General features: G+C 39.3%; 1 protein-coding gene and 1 long non-coding RNA gene across 2 annotated transcripts; one reads left to right on the top strand and one right to left on the bottom strand.

The window, feature by feature from the left end:
- Positions 1–19: 19 nt before the first annotated feature.
- Positions 20–1,534, top strand: LOC117304437. Its single transcript, XR_004520595.1, has 2 exons — positions 20–146; positions 1,011–1,534. It is a non-coding gene; the product is annotated as an uncharacterized LOC117304437 (long non-coding RNA).
- Positions 1,535–5,286: 3,752 nt separating this feature from the next.
- Positions 5,287–18,865, bottom strand: LOC117304355 (monocarboxylate transporter 13-like). Its single transcript, XM_033788759.1, has 6 exons — positions 18,547–18,865; positions 13,783–14,079; positions 9,826–10,226; positions 9,184–9,409; positions 8,561–8,704; positions 5,287–7,593 (listed from the first exon to the last, which is right to left on the bottom strand). The coding sequence occupies exons 1-6, from the start codon at positions 18,722–18,724 to the stop codon at positions 7,343–7,345; spliced, it is 1,497 nt and encodes a 498-aa protein (XP_033644650.1). The 5' UTR covers positions 18,725–18,865; the 3' UTR covers positions 5,287–7,342.
- Between the last annotated feature and the right edge of the window lie 1,510 nt (positions 18,866–20,375).

Raw genomic sequence — 20,375 nt, forward strand, 5'->3', positions numbered from 1 at the left:
CACCGACGGCAAGCTTCATTTGGCTTGGAATTTCGTAATTGTTTTGCAGGGTTACGTCGGTAGGAAGCTATTTTTCTTCATCCATGAAGTATGGTCAAACATGCTTGAGTATGGTGGTGCTGGTGCCGTAGGCCAGCTAGGCAACAGTAAGCGTTTAAATCAATTTGAACTTCACGTGTATTATTTTATTTCCTCTTCGTTTTATTTAAACAAAATGTTTGCAATCCATATTCATTCAATTCAATTTAGTCCAGTGCTTTGTTTGCGCTCAATCAATCATTAATATGTACATGATGGGGTTTCCAAAGTAGCATGGCTTGTCGAGGACAAAACATCATGACGTGAAGAGTTGTGTTTTTAATAATTCGAAGTGTAAGGGCCTACATTCCGAAAGGAAAAACAAAGTATGCAGAGCTGCCTGGTGCCATTGTGACTATACGTGGCAACAACACGAAATTTCACATAAAATATTGTGTTGGGGTGTGTCGTGGCTATTCGTGAATAAGAGACGCTGTTCAGTGATGCTGATGCAGTTGTTGTCTTCTCTAAAGCTTCATAGACCATGTGAACTTTGTTTACAATAAGTGTGACCTTGTGCATTCTTTGAGTATTCTGGCAGGCAAGATATTACACTCGTCATGTGGGGAAAATTTACATTTTGTGTCATAATTTCCACATAGATTCAAGAGTTATGAAAGTAAAAGCTGGACAATTTTTAAGATGTGCCCCCCTTTTATTCATCATATCAAAAGTTGATAGGAATTAGACAGTGGCAATCTCAATAAAATGTAAGATATTATGTTTTCTTCCATTAGGCTGTGTACAAATCATGCCTGCAGGAAGTCCAGGCTATGTGGCTCTTCGTAAACATGTGATGTCACAGGTCACATCGCTATAGAACATGGTTGATGACTTTGGGGGCAGATGTATGATTTGTGAATTGAAAACTACGTGTATTTAAGTCTGCTCTTTCGAAAACCACTGAATGTTTGCGCTTTCCTTTGTTGTAGGGATGTAGACATCCTTGATGGACTGTGTTTTTGTAGAATACCATAGAGCCACTCTGCCCATGGAGGAGGATAACCCTGGAGCATACTGATCAATGAGCTGAGGGGTAAACGCAGACGAACTTCACGGGATCGAAGGATTGGTGTTTGCTAAAATTTTCACAACAACCCTGCAGAGTTTCATCATGATTTCACACACCATTGTTTTCTTTTCTTTAGTTCCAATAACAATAAAGTTGCAATGCGGATGGGGGAGATGCTTTTGGAACGGAAATAATACTGACCAGTCGCGAATCCCTGGAAGATGTCCCAGTCGGTAAACACAATGGGTTTTAAAGGCGATTTTGTGCAAGAATACCACCGTCAGTGTATATTGAGGAAGTGAAAATGTTTTCACTTGCTGATAGTTTTTTTTAGGCTGGTAGCTTATGTCTGTAATGCCGTCCTTAATTTACATTTATTTTTGTAACTACCTCAAAATTCTATTGGACCAATGCACCAGCATCATCAACGGTATTATTAAAAGATGTTAAAGCATCATTTTAGTCATCAACTTTAACAAAAATACCCATAGGTAGACCTATTTAATAAACTCACGGTTGATTGGTAATCACTCTTAAAAATGTATGGCAATAAAAACTGTTTTTCCCCAAACACATTAGAATCTGAGAAACGTTACTGACGTAACGTTTCTCAGCTTGTGTTTTCCAATAAATTAAGGCAGTGAACAATGAAGTGACGTAGTGTTCGAAAAAGAAGTAATTTTTCACGATTTTGAGGTCTCGTAATAATAAAGCATATGAAAGCACACAACTTCGTGTGACAAGGGTGTTTTTTCTTTCATATCTCGCAACTCCGACTCGACCCAATCGAGCCAAAATTTCCACGGGTTTGTTATTTCATGCATTTGTTGAGATACACAAAGTGAGAAGACTGGTCTTTGACAATTACCAATAGTGTCCATGCGGTGTCTTTAAACAGTCAAAACGACCAGAGATATACTTTCCCTTTAAATGGTTGGCTATCGTTTTTGCATACAAAGGGTGTAGCACTTTGTGTGTGTTGGTAGGTGGCGCGTGTAACATGCACGTGAGCTTAGTGAACAAAACAAGCATTCGTCTGCTCATGGTCTACTGCAGATGGTAACAACATCTGAAAGATTGTTCATTATACATTGGTCATTACTCAACAAATAATTGTTAACATAAAAACTTACCTGGTACGAGCAGTGGAGAGCTGTTAATAATTGTTAAACAGAAACAAAATATTGTGAGGAACGGCTCCCTCTGAAGGTTTTTGATAAAGAAATAATTGCTCACTAAAATATTTGAATTATTAAGAGAGACCTCAGCTGAGGTCTCGAATTCAAAGTCTGAAGGCACGCAACAAGTGTGACAATTGGTTGTTTTTTGCTTCCATTATTCTCTTGCAACTTCGACGACCAATCGATTCCAAATTTTCACAGATTTTTATTGTATGCATATAATTATTGAGATACACCAAGTGAGAGCAAATAGTTAAGACTATGTCTCCTCTCGAGTTCGGACGAGATGGGACGAGTTTTGCACATCCTAGCTTAGACCTAGCCTAACTCATAGGACTATGTCCTAAGTTGGCACTATCTTTGTTAAATCGACCCCTCGTCTTTGACAATAATATTATCAATAAGGTGTCCAGCATGCCTTTAACTGATAACGCTATCGTTAAGACCATGCACTCATCACTTGAACATTTGTGGTGGTTAGGCATTAACAAGATTTGTTTAGACTAGGCTGGACTATGTGTATCTATCCTCTTCAAAGTTGAGGTTGTTTTCCCCCATTATCATCGTGTGGAAACGACCTGTTGCGTCAGAGGAAAGCGCGATGGGTTTTCCCACGGAGGTCGATATTTAGGTACGAACTACACGTTACAAAACATAAATGCAGAGCGATGGTACCGGCTCAATCTGGATTTTACATTGCCCGGAATATTCATGAAGAAAGGGTCGATGAATCAAATTAATAAGTCGCAAGGGTACAGACATTATGCATCGATGGCATGACCAGACTTGCTCCATCATGCCCCCCTCCCCCCCCCCCCCATTCCCATTCACACGCCACCCCTACTGACCAGGGGCCAATTTCATAGAGCTGCTTAAGCAAAATATTTGCTTAAGCACGCAAATTGCTCGCTTAATTTACACATGTTACTGGCCACAAATTCATGACATAAAAAAAAAATCCTTGTGACTGGTATTTTAAGCTGTTGTATCCTTAGAATAACAATTGAGCAGAGTCTTGGCCGGTAATCTGATTTTCCTAAGCAAGAATTTTTTCGCTTAAGCAAAATTGTGTGCTTCAGCAGCTCTATGAAGTTGGGCCCAGTGGAGTGGAGGAAGAACCTCAGTGGTCGGTGTAAACACAATGGGTTTTAAATGATGTTATCGGTTACCATTTGTTCTGACATGCAGGAAGGATTACAATACAACGGTCAATATATTGACAAATTGAGGAAATAATAAACATATTAATTTATACTGTTCGAATGTTAAAGGCAGTGGACACTACTGGTAATTACTCAAAATGATTACTAGCATAAAACCTTAATTTATGACGAGTAATGGGGAGAGGTTGATGGTATAAAACATTGTGAGAAACGGCTCCCTCTGAAGTGACATAGTCTTCGAGAAAGAAGTAATTTTCCACGAATTTTATTTCGAGACCTCAGGTTTAGAATTTAAGGTCTCGAGATCAACCGTCTAAACGCACACAACATCGTGTGACAAGGGTGTTTTTTTCTTTCACTATTATCTCGCAACTTCGACGAACAATTGAGCTCAAATTTCACAGGTTCGTTATTTTAGCATATGTTAAGATACACCAAGTGAGAAGACTGGTCTTTGACAATTATCAATAGCGTCCACTGTAATATAAAGAGTATATTATTAAGTCCCGAATCTCATGTTTGCTAGTGTTTCTTTGTTTTGCTCTCATCTATAATATACACAACCCTCATTTCTGTTATAAAGGGGTAATTTCGACAAGTCCTAGTGACCTTGTTATAACAATAGTCACTGCAATATTCATTGCTGGTAGTTAGTGAGGCTCGTTTTTCTGTGAAATGTCGTCCGATATTTTTCAATGATCTTTAAATTGTACTTAAATGCACTGGACACCATTGGTAATTACTCAAAATAATTATTAGCATAAAACATTGGTCACGAGTTATGGAGAGCTGTTGATAGTATAAACCATTGTGTGAAACGGTTCCCTGGGTCGACCCCGGTCTGCCTCGGTACGTTCGAATAGCTTGGACGGGCTCACCCGGGTCAGCTCCCAGTGCCCTGCTTGTGGAGTGTCACTTGGGAGTGACCTGAGGTTCATGCCGTCACCACGAGAGGGCGAGTGTGGTCGTTTGATTAGCTCTTGTCATCAGGGGCTCACCCTAGTGAGCACTGCGGGGTCGACCCAGGGAAGCTTATCGAACGCACCTAAGGTCAAACCCTTTTTACACGGTATCTCTTATCCCCGTGGAATACAGCCCTGGAGAGGCCCGGGAGGTTTTTACCCACAATAACCCACACAAAATGGCGTACACATTCACACTGTACCTGCCTCGATCCCTGTTGAATTCCACAGTCTCGGCTTGTACCTCTCAAGAATACGGCTGAGGTTTTACCGCTTAATCCCCCACTCCAAAGCACGGATGGCCATTCTTAGAACGCCAATTAGCCGGGGTAGATATGGGGTACAAACGCGATCGAAGTGTCAAAAGGTCGTCCGATGCCCCGATAAAAGACGTACGTATAGGCGCAGTAGAATCAATCATTGTGTGTTTAAAGACACTGGACACCTTTGGTAGTTGTCAAAGACCAGTCTTCTCTTTGGTGTATCTCAATATATGCATAAAATAACAAACCTGTAAAAATTTGAACTCAACTGGTCGTCGAAGTTGCGAGATAATAATGGAAGAAACAACACCCGTGTCAAACAAATTGTGTGCTCTCAGATGCTTGAATTCGAGACCTCAAAATATATTCTGATGTCTCGAAAACAAAATACGTGGAAAATTACTTCTTCCTCGAAAACTACGTTACTTCAGTTATTGACTCAATTAGTTTGAGTATATACCAATAGTGTTCAGTTTCTTTGTTTGATTCATTTTGTATAAGCCTATATCATAAAAAAAACAAGCAATAATATGTCACGGATGCAGTATTTCGATGAGTGCACTTATGATCTTCTCCCATTTTTGATAAAAAATATTAATAAAACAAACCGAATGCAAAACACAATAATTCAAAATGTCAATATAATATATTCTTTTATTTACATATCAATATATCATTACTTCAATGTACAAGACATGAAGCAAGAAAACAAAAAGAGAAATATCTCACTGTTTTTGTTTTGTTCCATTCATGAAAGAATTTTTATCCCAGAGTGCATGACGAAAAAAATAAATATATAATACAAATTCACACTCTGGTCTCAGCTGTTATACAGTTGGAGATATTTTGATTTTGCTATTTCTTGCTTCATGTCATGACATCATAATACAAAACCATTTATTTATTATAATATTATAATACTATATTATTATAATATTATAGTATTATAATTATATTAAGTATTCATTCGGCCCTCGTCATCGAAAGAAAAGTATTCCATTTCGAATAATAACTTAATAAAAAAATCGCTGATTAATACTTTAATTCGGCAAAGATGTTGGTTGAGATGGCAATGTAGTGTTTTTAGAACACAAAAAAAACATTCAACAAAACTAGTTCCCAAACAACACTTCTAAATCACAAATTCACTCTTAACTTTGTTTACTATTTCAAAAATGCTTTCTGTAGATCCCTTTTTTAAGTTTGATAGACAAGATGAAAAAAAATGTTTAGAACACCGATGTGTATTATGTATCCAAAACAAGATGTGACCAGATTACAAACAAGAAAAATGTTTGTGTCATTTCTGCGTTTTCAGTCTTTTTTAAACGCCACATTTTGAATGACACCAGATATTCCACAGACCTCGTTTCTTTTTTCTTACATATTTTTATGTTCAATAAACCAACATTGTGACTTTTCACAAACTTCATAAAGTTAATATTCTGGGTAGATAAACGCCAGTAATTGTCCTCGTTTTATCTGGTCACAAATAGTTTTGAGGAGTGCGTCTGCAAGATTTTCTTTTTGTTATTTGTTATCAAAGTATAACAATATTGTGAGGAAATATAAAAGAGATTTATTGTTTTATAGAATTTCGACATTTATATTTTCAAAACCATTATTCTTTAAAACGGTTTGACTCTTGAAACATAAATTTTGTTCCGAGTTAAAATACTGTACTTTTGTTGTATCAATCCAGTTGATATTCACCTCACATTAAAGTATTTCCTACAGCCTCTATTGTCTTATAAATAAAATGATATTATGTCTTTTTACATTTTTACGGTGTGCGATGATGAAACAAAATACCCGCATGAAGTAATTGTGTAACCACAACCTCCCTGTGTGTACATAACATCCACCCTTTGAAACCCCATCCAAAACCCATACTTCTTTATAAGAACGTATAATAAGTTCAAATCCCAATGTTTTGAGTATAGACCGTTATCATGCTGTGCCGCCATCTTAGTCATCATCCCTGTAATCCAATATCTGTGCGTAATGCTAATATGTCTTGCCCCAAAAAGGGAACCAGACTATTTCTTCTAACCTCGGTTTGATTACATTGATTTGAATGTAAGAAAATCAAGATGGCCGCACCGTGATAAAGGTCTTTACATGACAGGAAACGCCTGCCTCTTTCGTTGTCTTGATCTATCCAAGCCCCGAATCTCACGACTTTAAATACATACATACATTGGTCTCTCACCGAGCTCCACCCAGCTTTCACCCAGCCTACACACAGCTTTCACACAGTCTCACCAAGTTTTCACCCATATTTCACCCATATTTCACCCAGCTTTTTATTCAGCTTTCACAAAGCTTAAAAACTATCTTTCTCTCACACTTTCTCACACCGTCACTATCACCCTTTGTTTCACTCTATGCATCCCCCTAGTTGCACTCTATTTCACTGACTTCATTTGAAGTAAACCTCATAATTTATTATTATACACTTGACTACTCAAGGCAGTCTCCATCTCTCTCCGTTCGCTCTCCCAACCAGTCGCTGCATTTTCTTTGGTCGCAATTGTCGCTCGTTTCCTGGTCTTATTCTTCCGCTCATCAAAACTCACTTGGAATTTTTTTATATAAATATCAAAATAATTTAGTAAATCTTGCAGCATTGTCTGTGTTTTTTTTAAATTAATATACATTAAGAACTTGCTCTCGCCGTATGTTATACAACACTGACGATGTCTGTGAAGATATATTCCGGGGATGGTAGAGGAGAGAGTGCGAAGGTTGGCTCCGGGCCATCTTCCACCATCAGCAGGGCCTTTCGTCTGTTCCTGACCATTACGTATCTCTCTTTGGCAAACAGTCTTTGGTACAAGGGTACGGCGAGGTAAAGCAAAACAGACAATGAATAGATTCCAATACTTGCATAGATGGCTGAGTCATAGTTTCCGGTATTGTCTACACTCATGCCTGCACAGGGAAAAGAAAATGGAAGAAAAAGATTCATTAAAAACTCTTCAAAGGTTTTCGTTGAGAATCAGTTGTGTTTTAAATCAAGCAAGAAATACTACGTGTGCAGGGAGGGATACTTTTGGGGCCACGAGTTACGTTCTTACAAAGTGATAGTTCCACTAATTACAATAGAGCGTAATTATCGTTCTTTCACTGATCTGTGGACAATGTCATGGGTCAAATTGTCTTTTTAAATGTTCAGAGGGATCAGAGAATTAATATTTATATCAACAATCGGCAGTGTTGTTTACAATTCGTTCGTCATTCGCCGCTACTGTTCGTCTGTTTTTTAACTGTATCATTATTTTTTGTCATAGTATTGTTGGAATATGACAGCAGGTCGCCTCACTAAAGAACAGGAATGTCACCATGTTAATAATATACAGCACTTATAAAGCGCACAGAATCTGACAAAGAAAATGCCAATCAAGGGCGCTGGTTCCGAAAGTCAAGAGTCCATGATTAAGATAATTGTTTGAAGAGGTGTGTTTTCAGCTGCCGTTTGAAGATTGAGGGATTACTTTGTGTTCTGAGGGCAAGCGGCAGTGAGTTCCAAAGACGAGGTGCAAAGCATAAAAAGCTCTGTCTCCATAGCTAGCGAGGCGGGATATGGGTACATGGGGTGTGAGAGTCGATGACCGTAGACCAGGCCTGAGCTTACGAAGTTGTAGCATGTCCCGGATGTAGAAAGGGGCGAGTTGATGAAGAGCTTTAAACGTGAGAAAGATGATTTTGAACCAATATAACCAAATAAAGGGAGACTTCTGGGGACGCTAGGTGGCAGCAGACTTACTAGGTAAATCAATTGTTCTAAGAACGGTGCGCACGCTCAGAACTATTTAAACCATGTAATTTGACCAGCTTAGTCTGCTACCACTTAATAGCGTTCCAAAGTCACCCATTACAAAATGTTGATGTAGCTCACCTAATAACGATCCCATGACGAGACCAACCCCGCTCATGAAGAGCACAACAGATGACGTATCGGCAGCTTTGGCTGACCCAAAAACCTCCACGCAGATCGAATATGGCAGAGTATCGAATATTGACATGACGATCATTCCGGTTACTGTGGATAAAATAACATCCAAATGTTTATTATGACTTACCGGTGACCACAATGTGAACGTCGGTCAACAAGATGTACTTTTGTGATCCGTCCTTGATCGCATGTAGTAGCAACTACAATATAGTAATACAATTGAAGAGAGAGAAAAAATAGACACAACTTTATTTTAGAGGCGTCTTATTTATACAACATGGTAATGTGGAAGAGACCAACTGACAGTTTCTCATAATGGAAGTTTAAGCAAAGAGGCCAGCTTAGTAACAGGCTCTTTCTTTAACTGGACTTCCATTTACAGAAACTATTTCGAGACATGAGTACTCTCGTAATAATCATACACTGAGCAACGTCTTAGACTAAGACTACAGGTACGTCTGGGGCTAAGACTACAGGCACGTCTAGGGCTAAGAATACATGCACGTCTGGAGCTAATACTACAGACACGATGGCGTTTTTTGGTGTTGTGATTTTAATGGACTTACCGACAGCGAGCCCAAGCATGAGCCCAAGGGAGCTGGCAACGAGAAGCACCACCATCACGACGACACCGAGAATACTGGCCAACACGAAGAGGTAGATCTTGGGGAATGGTAGGCTGTCTGCTACGGCCGAGATGACGACCTTGCCTACCACCTCTGAAATGGCCACCACCATCATAAAGAGGGCGCTGTCTGATTTATCGAAGCCGTTTGTGGTCATGAAGCTCACCTGCGTGGAGGAGAAACAAGTGTCATAAGTGATAGAAAAGGTTTGCGGTAACACCGTGTAATGATAATCTCTAAATGAGTTGGGGTTTTATGAAAAGAACCATTGGTTTCAACTCGACGTTTCGATCAGTATGATCTGATCGTCTTCTGGAGAAAGCTTTCCAATATGCAAAGTTTGAAATCCTACTTGTCTTGAGTATACTAGTGTGAAAGCTGAGAAGCGACAGTTGAATTGACTTGCTTTATGTTGTCTGTCGGCACAGACGCACGTCAGCGTACCCCACCCCACCCCCGTGCACGACAAGTTGAGGGCGTGCTCCATTTTTTTCTCGGAGTGTATGGGATGAGTACTTCCATGATCAGCACACATTGATTTGTGTTCAACATTCAAAAGCGTTTTTTGTGAATTTAACTTACCATACTGACGTAGTAAAACGTCATGGTCATGCAGCATCCGGTGATTCCAAAGGACAGAAACCAGAGTTCCGGGTACGCAACGTTCCTTAACCGACTGCATCTTCCCTCCTTCACAACTTCCTTATCTTCACTCGCCTCCTTCTCCTTCAGTCTTAGTTTCTCTTCATCGGTGATCTCCGAGGTAGCCTCCCTGAGCTTGGCTTTCTCCTCGTCCAGCTCGTCTTCATCTTCGAGAGGGGCCACCGAGTCGGCCTGGATGAGGTTCTTAGAGGACGGCTGGACGAAGGTTGTGACACACGGTACGGACACAAAGAGGAGAATGCCACCAACGACGCGAAGCATGTTGCGCCAACCCCACGAGATAATGAGATGGTGCACAACTTGGTTCATAATAAGCATTCCTTGAAGAGACAAATGAAAAGAGGAGGGGAAAAAGAGGAAAAAAGAGTAAGTCTCAAGGCATTGATGTTTGGACGTCCCTGAGTTGGGTACACCCTTTGAGTGCGAGTACGCCACGCTGCATGACCGTGCTAATGTAGTCAGGGTATCAACAGTTTCTTTTGATACGCTGGCCATGAACACGGCTACACGCTAAAACAAGAAACAGAGGGGTTAGTTTGTGGACATAAATAAATACATACTACATTCATAATACATACCAACAATACTTCTCTTTTAAACAAACGGGATTCATGAGCGTCCCCCTGTCTTGATTAAACATCTGATATCAGTCAGGATGGAAAATGGATTGTAGGTGAATGGATTTTGATGAACCCATGATGTTGTGACACACGGGTCACCATTGTTTTGTTGTCTTGGGATGCGTAGCTTCTCTTTTATGAAGTAAGATCGGGCGTGGAGACGTTCAAGTCGAAGTCGCTCGGAATCTGGTCGAGTCGAGTTCATGTGAACGCCGTCCATGTGGCCCGTGGCCACCAATGAAGAAAGTCAATGCCGAGGTCAGGCTCCCTGTCGTCTCTTGCCTGATTAGTATGAAGACAGACTCTCTTTAGAAGGACTCCTGCTGATGTGACATGTTCCTCTTGAATATCTCGTATCAATCGTGGACGAAACGTCAAATTCCGAAACCAAAGTCGTGGCCGCAGGGAGGTTCTTGAAAGAAGTCCTTCTTTTCAGATGACCTGCATGTCTTACCGTTTGTGTGATGGGTTCACTATCTGCACTTGATCTATGCTGGAGTAACCAAAGCTTTCCAGAAGCTTTGGGACTCTAGCAGGTATACAGAAATTGAATAATAAAAAAAAGAGGAAAAATGTTATTAAGTGGTCTTAAGAAGTTTTTACCAAATTCCCATGGTAGACTTTGAACAGTTTTATGGTGGTGCGGAGAAATCCATGTGTTACAGCCGCAAGAGTCAGGCTTCGTCTTGGGGTACTTTTTGGTGTCTGTAACCATCGATCATTGGTCAGTAAAACAATGAAGGTAGAATTACTACCTCCATGGTAAAACCAATGGCCAATTCAACCGAAACAGTTATTGGTCACGACCGCGAAAACGCACCTCAGGTTTGATTTCACACGAGGATTTCTCCGTCCAGAAAACCGCCGAACGAAAAGGAACGAAAATAATTGCGATAGGAACAGATTAAAACCAAATTGCTTGTTTATTCTCAGTTGTTAATGTTATAGACCTGTATACAAAACGAGTATTAAAGCTATTAACTTATTCAACTTGTGTTTAACCATAATAAATAGATGAGAGTTTTATCCATTGTTTAAAAGTAGTAGTTTAGTAAAGTTAACGTTAAATGACACATTAAAACCTAAACCGATACGCTTAATCCATATAGAGAAAATATTTGATCCCTTTCTTTTTTCATTAACAATTGTTGTTCTACAGCTCTTTACACAGGGTGAACCAATGAACATTTCCCTTAATTTGGTGAAACAATAATCACACCACAAAGTTGTTCCAGAAATTTGCACAAAACCTTTCAAAGCCGACATCAAATAATCATCCTGATAATAATATTAAAAATTTGTAAGCAATGTGAGACTTTATAAGACACGTTAGGTGGCAGCAAACTTGACCAATGGACTACTCATGACGTCATTGGCCGCCATCTTTGATGACAAACAATTTGAAAAGTGCACGCGTGTACGCGCTGTACATGACTCTCAGCCAATAATAGCCTTCCACGCGTGCACGTTTCATTAATTTAATCAACGATGGCAGCCAAAGCATGCAAGATAACTCCATCGCTCTCAGAAATGTGCGCATGCTCAGAATTACGTAAGCAGAATTTGGAATTAAATTTTACGTCTGCTGTCACCTGATGCGTCCCGTGGTCCCACATTGGGAAAAAACTGGAGTTGTAAAATATAAAGTTGTGTAGGTTTGTTGTTTTGGAACACCCTGCTTGTGGACACTTTTAGGATAATTGTGAACTTAATAACCCCAAAATCACTATCTCTTTGTCTTTTTTTAAAGTTTCCCAACCAAGTTGTTTTCGACAAACATGGCGCTGGTATTTGTGTGATAAGCAATCTGTTCATCTTAACTCAAACATTAGGTTCATCTGTTCAAACACAGCCGAGAACTCAAAGTAAACAAGAGCAGGCTTATGTCTATTGCGGGCGATTAAATTCACGATAAAGTACAATTAATCATAACCATAAATAGAGACCCTCAATTGTCTTTTTATTATCTCGTCACGTCACGATTCTCCTCATGTATGACCCCTTATGCTAATAACGATTTAATATCCATGCGACAGATTTGCACTTATCAAGTCATCGACTACCACGATGGTGGCACTAATTAGAACGAACACAAGGGTTCCTACTGAAATTTGATAAAGGAGAATATAGTTCGATTTTGTTGAAACTTTGATCACAGAAAATGCACAAAACTTGACCGATGATACCGATAGATTGTATGATGCTACCTTTACCCGGTTAAGATCTGATGAAGTAGGAACAAAACTATTGATAAACCTCCCTCAAAACACTTATCAAATAACCCGTTCTTCAGACCCAAACTCTGTGACCGTCTTGTGACCCATGCGTGATTGCCGCCCGTACTCCACAGAAATCCTGGTCAGAATTTACCCAGATTCTAAGAGCCCCTCCTGACGATTTTCAGGTCAGGCTGTTCCGGAAAAGTGGTTGGGACTTTAACTCAGAATCTGCGTCGGTATGATCCATTTCTGTGTCATTTTGACACAGTCCGGGTTATACTGTCTCAGATATGAGTAAGGTCCAAGGAACCATGGATCCGGGTCAACTCTGACCCGGAATTTGTCAGAGTATAGTAAAATTCTCCAGACTGTGTTTACCACCTGAAATGCATCCACCTTTGTTAAAATGGAACCCAATATCGACAGTTTGCGTCTTTTCGTACATGTTGAGTTCATACTGTTGTCTAAATCTGTAAGTTTAGCGATGATACTGTTGTCTAAAACTTTAAGTTTAGCGGTAATTATTTAGTAATTTAACCTTTCACGAGTTCGTGGTAATTCTGTGAAAACAAAACAGTGGTGCGACGGTTGTAAATCTCAAGTACACAAGTTTCATTTGAGATTTACGCTATTATCTTTCAGTTTTGGATGAATCTAAACCAAGAATCATAACAACTCGTACAGGTAACAACTACTGTGCATTTTGATAGAACACCACAAGACGAATATACTACACTTTGTTAAACCATTTTATCAGAAGACCCCGGTTTTTATTTATCCTTAAACACAACTTTGAGTGAAACAACGGTTTCATGAAAACGTTCGTCATAATAATAATCTCGCGTCTCTAAAATTATTTCTTGAGTTTGACTGTGATACGAGTGTAGATGGGATGGGTATGACCCATGACCTATGGATGAAATATGAATACAACAATGACAAGTCTGTACGTTTGCGTGTAAGAAATTGAAACAAAGATAAATTTGAGAAAATATGGAAGAATAAAGAATATACATTTATCGAAAAGGATTTCTCACCTATTGTGGTGCCTGTTAGGGCAAGACCGGTCGCTCTTGAGCAGTTCTTGGTTGGGAAGTAACGGAGGATCAAATTGATGGATGAGATGACAACGAAGTTGATCCCGATCCCGTACACGACACCGAAGGTGAAGTACAGGGCCTCCAGGACGGGCATGAGTGACGTAATGATGACGCTGCTGAAGCAAAGGAAGATGCCGACAATGGCGACAGGTCGGTTGTCGAACCGTCGAACGAGGGCGCTAGAGACGAACGTGCCGAGTGTGTGCAGACCGATGGCGATAGAACCGATCCAAGCTACAAAACAATAAAATGAATCAATATAATTAATTAAGTCATAATCACAATCAAATAATAACCAATGCTATTCAAGCAGCTGAAAAGGCGCTTAGAATAATAGTACCTACTCGTATTCTGACAACATATCTAGATCAAGTTGTTTTAATTGAACATCGAAAATGTTCAAATACGCGTAACTATGCCGCAATCCGAAGAAACTCATATTAACAAGACTTTCAGAGTTGAGTTCAGGGAGGGGCTTTAGGGCCCACCAAGACATAAGGTACGAATGTTCCACCACCTTCCATTCATATTTTGCCGTTGAGTTTTTTTATTGACTGGGCAAGCAGGACCAGTAAGTTTATTTCACCATTTCACCATTTTTTTTTTAAGTTCATTATATTCAAATAAAATGGGGATGCTTTTTAATACAGATGTGGCACTTGGGGTGAATTGTGACTGGTCCTCTGTCGGTGTTTTAACTGCTGCCCAACGGACCACTGTTAGGGGAGATCGCTGCCATTAAAAATTTCCCGTGCGGTTTGCTTTTTTATAAAACCACAACGCCGCGATCACCACTCCCTAATCAGCTTATGATAAATTAATAATTCGGCTGTGTGTCTTTTTTGTCTATTCAATAATGAGTCTTTTAACTCGAGTGAATCCGTTTAACCTTTTCTTCACAAGGTTGATGATTCAACGGGGATAACCTTTCTGCGGTTTCACAGTCTAGGGTCCAACTGGTGTAAGGCCTTACACTATATTTGGACATCGTCTCATACTTAGTCAGCGGTCTATTGAATAATTGAGTTATTGCTAAATTTGAATTAATTTAGTGTCACAATACTTGTTTACATCGTGCATACTAATAATGTGTGCTTGTTTTGTTTTTGAATTATCCTAGAATTTGTCAACAATCAACCTCACAATCCATCCAGTTAAAACCTTTGTTTTCGAGTTTATAAAACCATAGAGCAAAGACCTTGCTCTATGATAAAACTATTGCACCATCAGATAATTCAGAGTCGAAATTATCACAATATTCTATTCTGAAAATGTCAATGCCAATTCGATTCTTCACCTCAGATCTTCACTTTTAGACTCCAAATGTTGTTTAGACTCGATTTCTGTGTTGTGTCAAACACAGTTCAAGTGTTGATTAGATTCGTTTTCAATTTAGACTGACAATGAAATTGACCCATTTTCACAGCGATAGCTTGTCTGAATATTAGTTTGATACTACTTAAAAACAACCCACATAAACCTCTGACCACCGAACAAAAACCATTGTTTGGTAATTGGAACACAGCAGGCATTGACTTCTGCAGTACACACAGAGCTAGGCATATCCAGGGTTTAATCACGAGTTGACGGGCCCTTTGTATGCAAATGTGTATAAACAAACCAGGGGCGTGCAACTCAATATCTCATCAATAATTCATGATCATTCGCCAATCAGAATGACATAAGGGTATATGCTTCACGTGTTGAAACATGCGTTTGCAGTAATTACTGCCCTAGATTATGCGAGGTCATCTTGCGGTTTTTGTGTTTGTTTACTAAACATTAATGTTTGTCAACAGCATGTATAAACAAACCCCGGGGCGTAAAACTTAACATCTCATGAATAATTGATGATAATTCACCAATCATATAATGCAAAATTATATAAGGGTATGTTTCACCATGTTTCGTGTGTTGAAACATGCGTTTGCAATAATTATTGCCCTAAATGTCAGTTCATCTTGCGGTTTTTATGTTTATTTACTACACGTTTATGTTTGTATGTAAACAACATGAGTACAAATAAACATGATAATATCTGTTTTTATAGACTTGGCACTCAGACAGAGGGGCTAGAACCGTTATAAATTAATAAAGATAGCAGCCAAAAGCTATTCTTGGTCAAAATTAAAAGTATGGTTTTTGAAGAATGGGTACTTAATGACATCGAGTAAAGATTGGCGAGTTGTCTAAACACCCACTCGGTCAACTTCAATTGTTTATGGCATATAATGTGTGTTTGACAATCATACGATTTCTGTGTTTTAAAGGCATTTGACACTAGGTTGATAGTATAAAACATTGTGAGAAACGGCTCCCTCTGAAGTGATGTAGTTTTCGAGAAAGAAGTAATTTTCCACGAATTTGATTTCGAGACCTCAGATTTAGAATTTGAGGTCTTGAAATCAAGCATCTGAAAGCACACAACTTTGTGTGACAAGAGTGTTTTTTCTTTTTTCATTATTATGTCGCAACTTCGAAGACTGATTGAGCTCAAATTTTCACAGGTTTGTTATTTTATGCATATGTTGAGATAAACCAACTGTGAAGGCTAGTATTTAACAATTACCAATAGTGTCCAGTGTCTTTAAGTATTTGCTTCTGGCATTATTTTGATCAGTCGGTTACCCGTGTGTTTTTTATTTTATTTTGTATATTTACTTCTATATTTACTTGTATTTAGTTTAAAGATTAACCCTGCGAGAGGCAATAGACAATGGAACGAGAAATGTGATTCCTAGAAGCGGCTTCTAGAAAGCGGCTTCAGAAGCGGCTAATGAAGCGGCTTCAGAAGCGGCTAATGAAGCCGCTCAAGCGGGTTGAATGGGGAGAAAAAAACTTGGGTTATAAAAAGAAAATTCAATTTTATTCAAAGTCACGGTTAACAAAATTAATACATTCCTCAATAAACGATTTATTTGTACTATATCTTCCTGCTTAACACAATCCCCGGTGAAAATATTACGTTTTATAGAGACAACTACGAACAAAATGTATAAGCCCCTGTTTTGTCAAGGATTGTGTCCACGTTCATCTCCGACCTTTTGCGTGGATCATCGTCAAAAATGTTCATCACATTTCATTTCAGACGAAAATATTTCTGACACAGATATGAATTTTATGCTCAGCAACTTTTCGGATTGGAACTATCGTACGCTATGTTTGTTTTCTCGAAAACTTCCAACCCTGTACACTGTGTTTTCAGATTGTGTTGTTCGTATCAGAATCATTTCTGCATTATCATACAATGCCAAGTCTTAAACAAACAATGGACGCCAGCACCTGTACCGAACCGACAGGAGTGTTAAAGGAACACCGAACGGACCATATTGGGCCAAGCTCTGACCATCAGCTGACCCATGCCAGGGGAGCCCCGGGCTGGCGATCGATCCCACGGCATGGTGTGATATCGAATCCGCAGTCACGAGACTCGACCGCACAAACCGCAGACGGGAATTATCCCCTGCCCGTTATATTCATTCAATCAGCCCTCAATAAACATGCTTTGTGTGCTCGTGTAGTTGTTAACCGCTATACCAGTCAGTCATGTGCTGCTCAGTTTGGCTTGCATCATCCAGCTTAGCATTGCGAAATCGAAAGTGGCCAGTTGTCAAAATTAGAACTTCCTGGCTAAATAAAACCCTGTAGCAAATTGCCAGTAAAGATAAAGTGGTGTGCTTTATCTCAGAATTTCCTGTGGTATTTGTTGTGTGAAACGATTAGTTATCGGTCAAAATTTGTATTTTCTTATATATGTACGGGTTAATCAATATTGCTAGTATAGTTTTTATTAGTAAATCTTGGTCAATTTGCCTTGCCTAAAAATAGACAGTCCATTGACACTGAATAGACTGAATACGACGGTCCGTTCAGCAGGAGCTCAGTCGGAACATGATGATAGAATTGTTCTGTAATTATTGAATATTATTCATATTAATACGTGTGCTGTGCATATCGTCCGTTTAGTGCCCGTATTATTGTGTGGCTTGCCTATAGCTACCTGCATTTCCTATTCGAAATGATTGTGTTGTAACTTGTTGGGTATTTTTTCTTATGAGCAGCCTTCAATGTCTACGACTACAGTTACTAAGGAGCTGTAATACATTTTCACCGTTAATTTTTTCTATTTTTAAGATTTAATTATAACCAAGCTTTAGCTGTAATAAAATCGTTAAGTAACACCCAATTTAATAATAGCGGTTCGTGTCTTGTTTCCCCCCGTATAACGGTAAAGTCTTGAGAAGAACATTACAGAGTTCATATAATCATGGAGGAAGAAAAATTGCGTTAGGAAGGTTTTTCAAGTTTTGCAAAAGATCCGCTAAATGTCGAGGAACACTTATCACGCAATGACAGAATATGTGACGGAAATGTTTCTCAGATTCAGAAGACTCAATGCCGTCGGATTTCGGGACTGTCTATTTCCATGAAATAGACAGGAAAGGCTACAAACATCTTTGATTGAGAACATTAATTTCGCAAATGCATTATTTCAAATTCAATACTTTGATTTGGTTCTTCCTTTCTTTCTTTTTATGTAAACGGTAAATCGTTTATAATGCCAATGTTTAAATTTGTACACACGAGCAACAAAACAATACACAGATATAAGACAAAACATACAGAATGGATTTTTAATTTATACATTATAATGCAAGACATTTTAATAGAAACTGATTAAAAATAGAACAAAAGACCCACCTGTTTCAGATGCTCCACTGTCGAATTCCTCCTGCAACTCGACCAGCAAGATGCCGAAGGAATACATTGTGCCGAAAGCTGCCGAGAAGATCCAGAACGAAGCGATGGTCACAACCCATCCCCACTTCTTGGACATCAACAACTTCACCTTCTCCGCTATTCTCTGGAAAGCCTCCATCTTTGTTGTTGTTTTTTTCCTCTGCTCTCGTATCTTTGTGATGAAGATTTCTACTCAAGTCTGAGGGGCCTATGGCCGTACGAGCAGCGTGGAAATTTTCAGCGTGTAGATCTCTTCTCCCGTGTGGTGGAAAATGCTATTTCTTGGCCGGATCAGCTGTGAGTTGTATAATACCCCAATCAGCTGATTGGCAACGGGGACCCCGGTTGTTGCAATGACAGAGATTTGGACCAATCGAATTGCCGGGATGCTTGTGACGTCAGGAAAGGGCTTTCCCGACCTCGGTGTATCACCAGGCAGACATGCCAACAGAGTGACAGGCATGGAGCGAACAATGGACGCTGTGCTGGGAACTGCCTGGAACTGGTCCGATCCGGTTTAGCATCATACTGCGCTATGACTCGGTGACTGGTTTTTTATGGTATGAGGCAATCATTTCGGACAGAAATTTTATTTTTGTAAACTGAGGCGGATATTAAATTCCTAGCCTTTGTCTGTTACCGAGTAACGGTACTTCATGATGAACTCAATAGAAAAGGCTAGGCATGTTTTCGTAATAAACACTTTTTAAAAGATTAGATTTGTTGCATTTCTTTCGGTACGTGATGGAGCCCCTTTTGTTGACTGGTCGAAGTCAGTTGCTCTTTTTCATAATAAACCCAGTTTTAAATAGTTTGTCTTTATCGTAAGCGACAACGTTGTTTAATAGTACAACGTGTACGCCTATATATCACGGGTTACATGGATTTTGTTTTGCTCATGGACTAGTGCATACTTTTTCAGAGATTTCCTCTTTTTACATTGCAGTTTTTGAGTTTGCATCTAAACAAGATCAAACCCGGAACTTTAGCCGTGTATTGTAAGTCGCACATAGCCAAGGGGTTCCCTGCCAGTCATGCTCGTTAAATGGAGAGTCGGTACCAAATCTAACTGTGAGGAATTATGAATTTGTTTTTGATGTAAGTTGAAGAATTAATCCCCCATGGTTAAAAGTTCTTTTAATAATAACCAAAGTCAGAAACTAAAACAATCCCTCACGTTGTTTTCCTGACTTTCAAGAAGGAAATAACACTAGGTATTGTTCGTTGTTTTTTGTCTGCTCCCAAGAACAATGAAAACAAAAATGTTCCGGGCAGATCGGATGTTGTTTGCTTGCCCATGTGGCAAACATTGGGGAAAGATATTGCAAGATATTAGGCAGCAACAACAAGTGCATTCAGGATCACATGAACTAAGTTTCGATTTGTTCAAATTGTTCTTTGGTCGAGTTAGTATCATTGCAATGGCCTAATTGACTGATCTATACAACACGGAACGTTCTCGATATGAACGGTCGAGTTGGTATTCTCTTAAAGACAGTGGACACTATTGGTAGTCAAAATAATTATTAGCATAAAACCTTTCTTGGTGACGAGTTATGGGGAGAGGTTGATGGTATAAAACATTTTGAGAAACGGCTCCCTCTAAAGTGCCATAGTTTTCGAGAAAGAAGTAATTTTCCACGAATTTGATTTCGAGACCTCGGGTTTAGAACTTGAGGTCTCGAAATCAACCATCTAAACGCACACAACTTCGTGTGACAAGTTTTTTTCTTCTTCTTTTTTTTGTCATTATTATCTCGCAAGTTCGATGACCGATTGAGCTCAAATTT

The sequence above is a fragment of the Asterias rubens genome, chromosome 21, assembly GCF_902459465.1.
Source record: "Asterias rubens chromosome 21, eAstRub1.3, whole genome shotgun sequence".
NCBI classification, from domain to species: Eukaryota; Metazoa; Echinodermata; class Asteroidea; order Forcipulatida; family Asteriidae; genus Asterias; species Asterias rubens.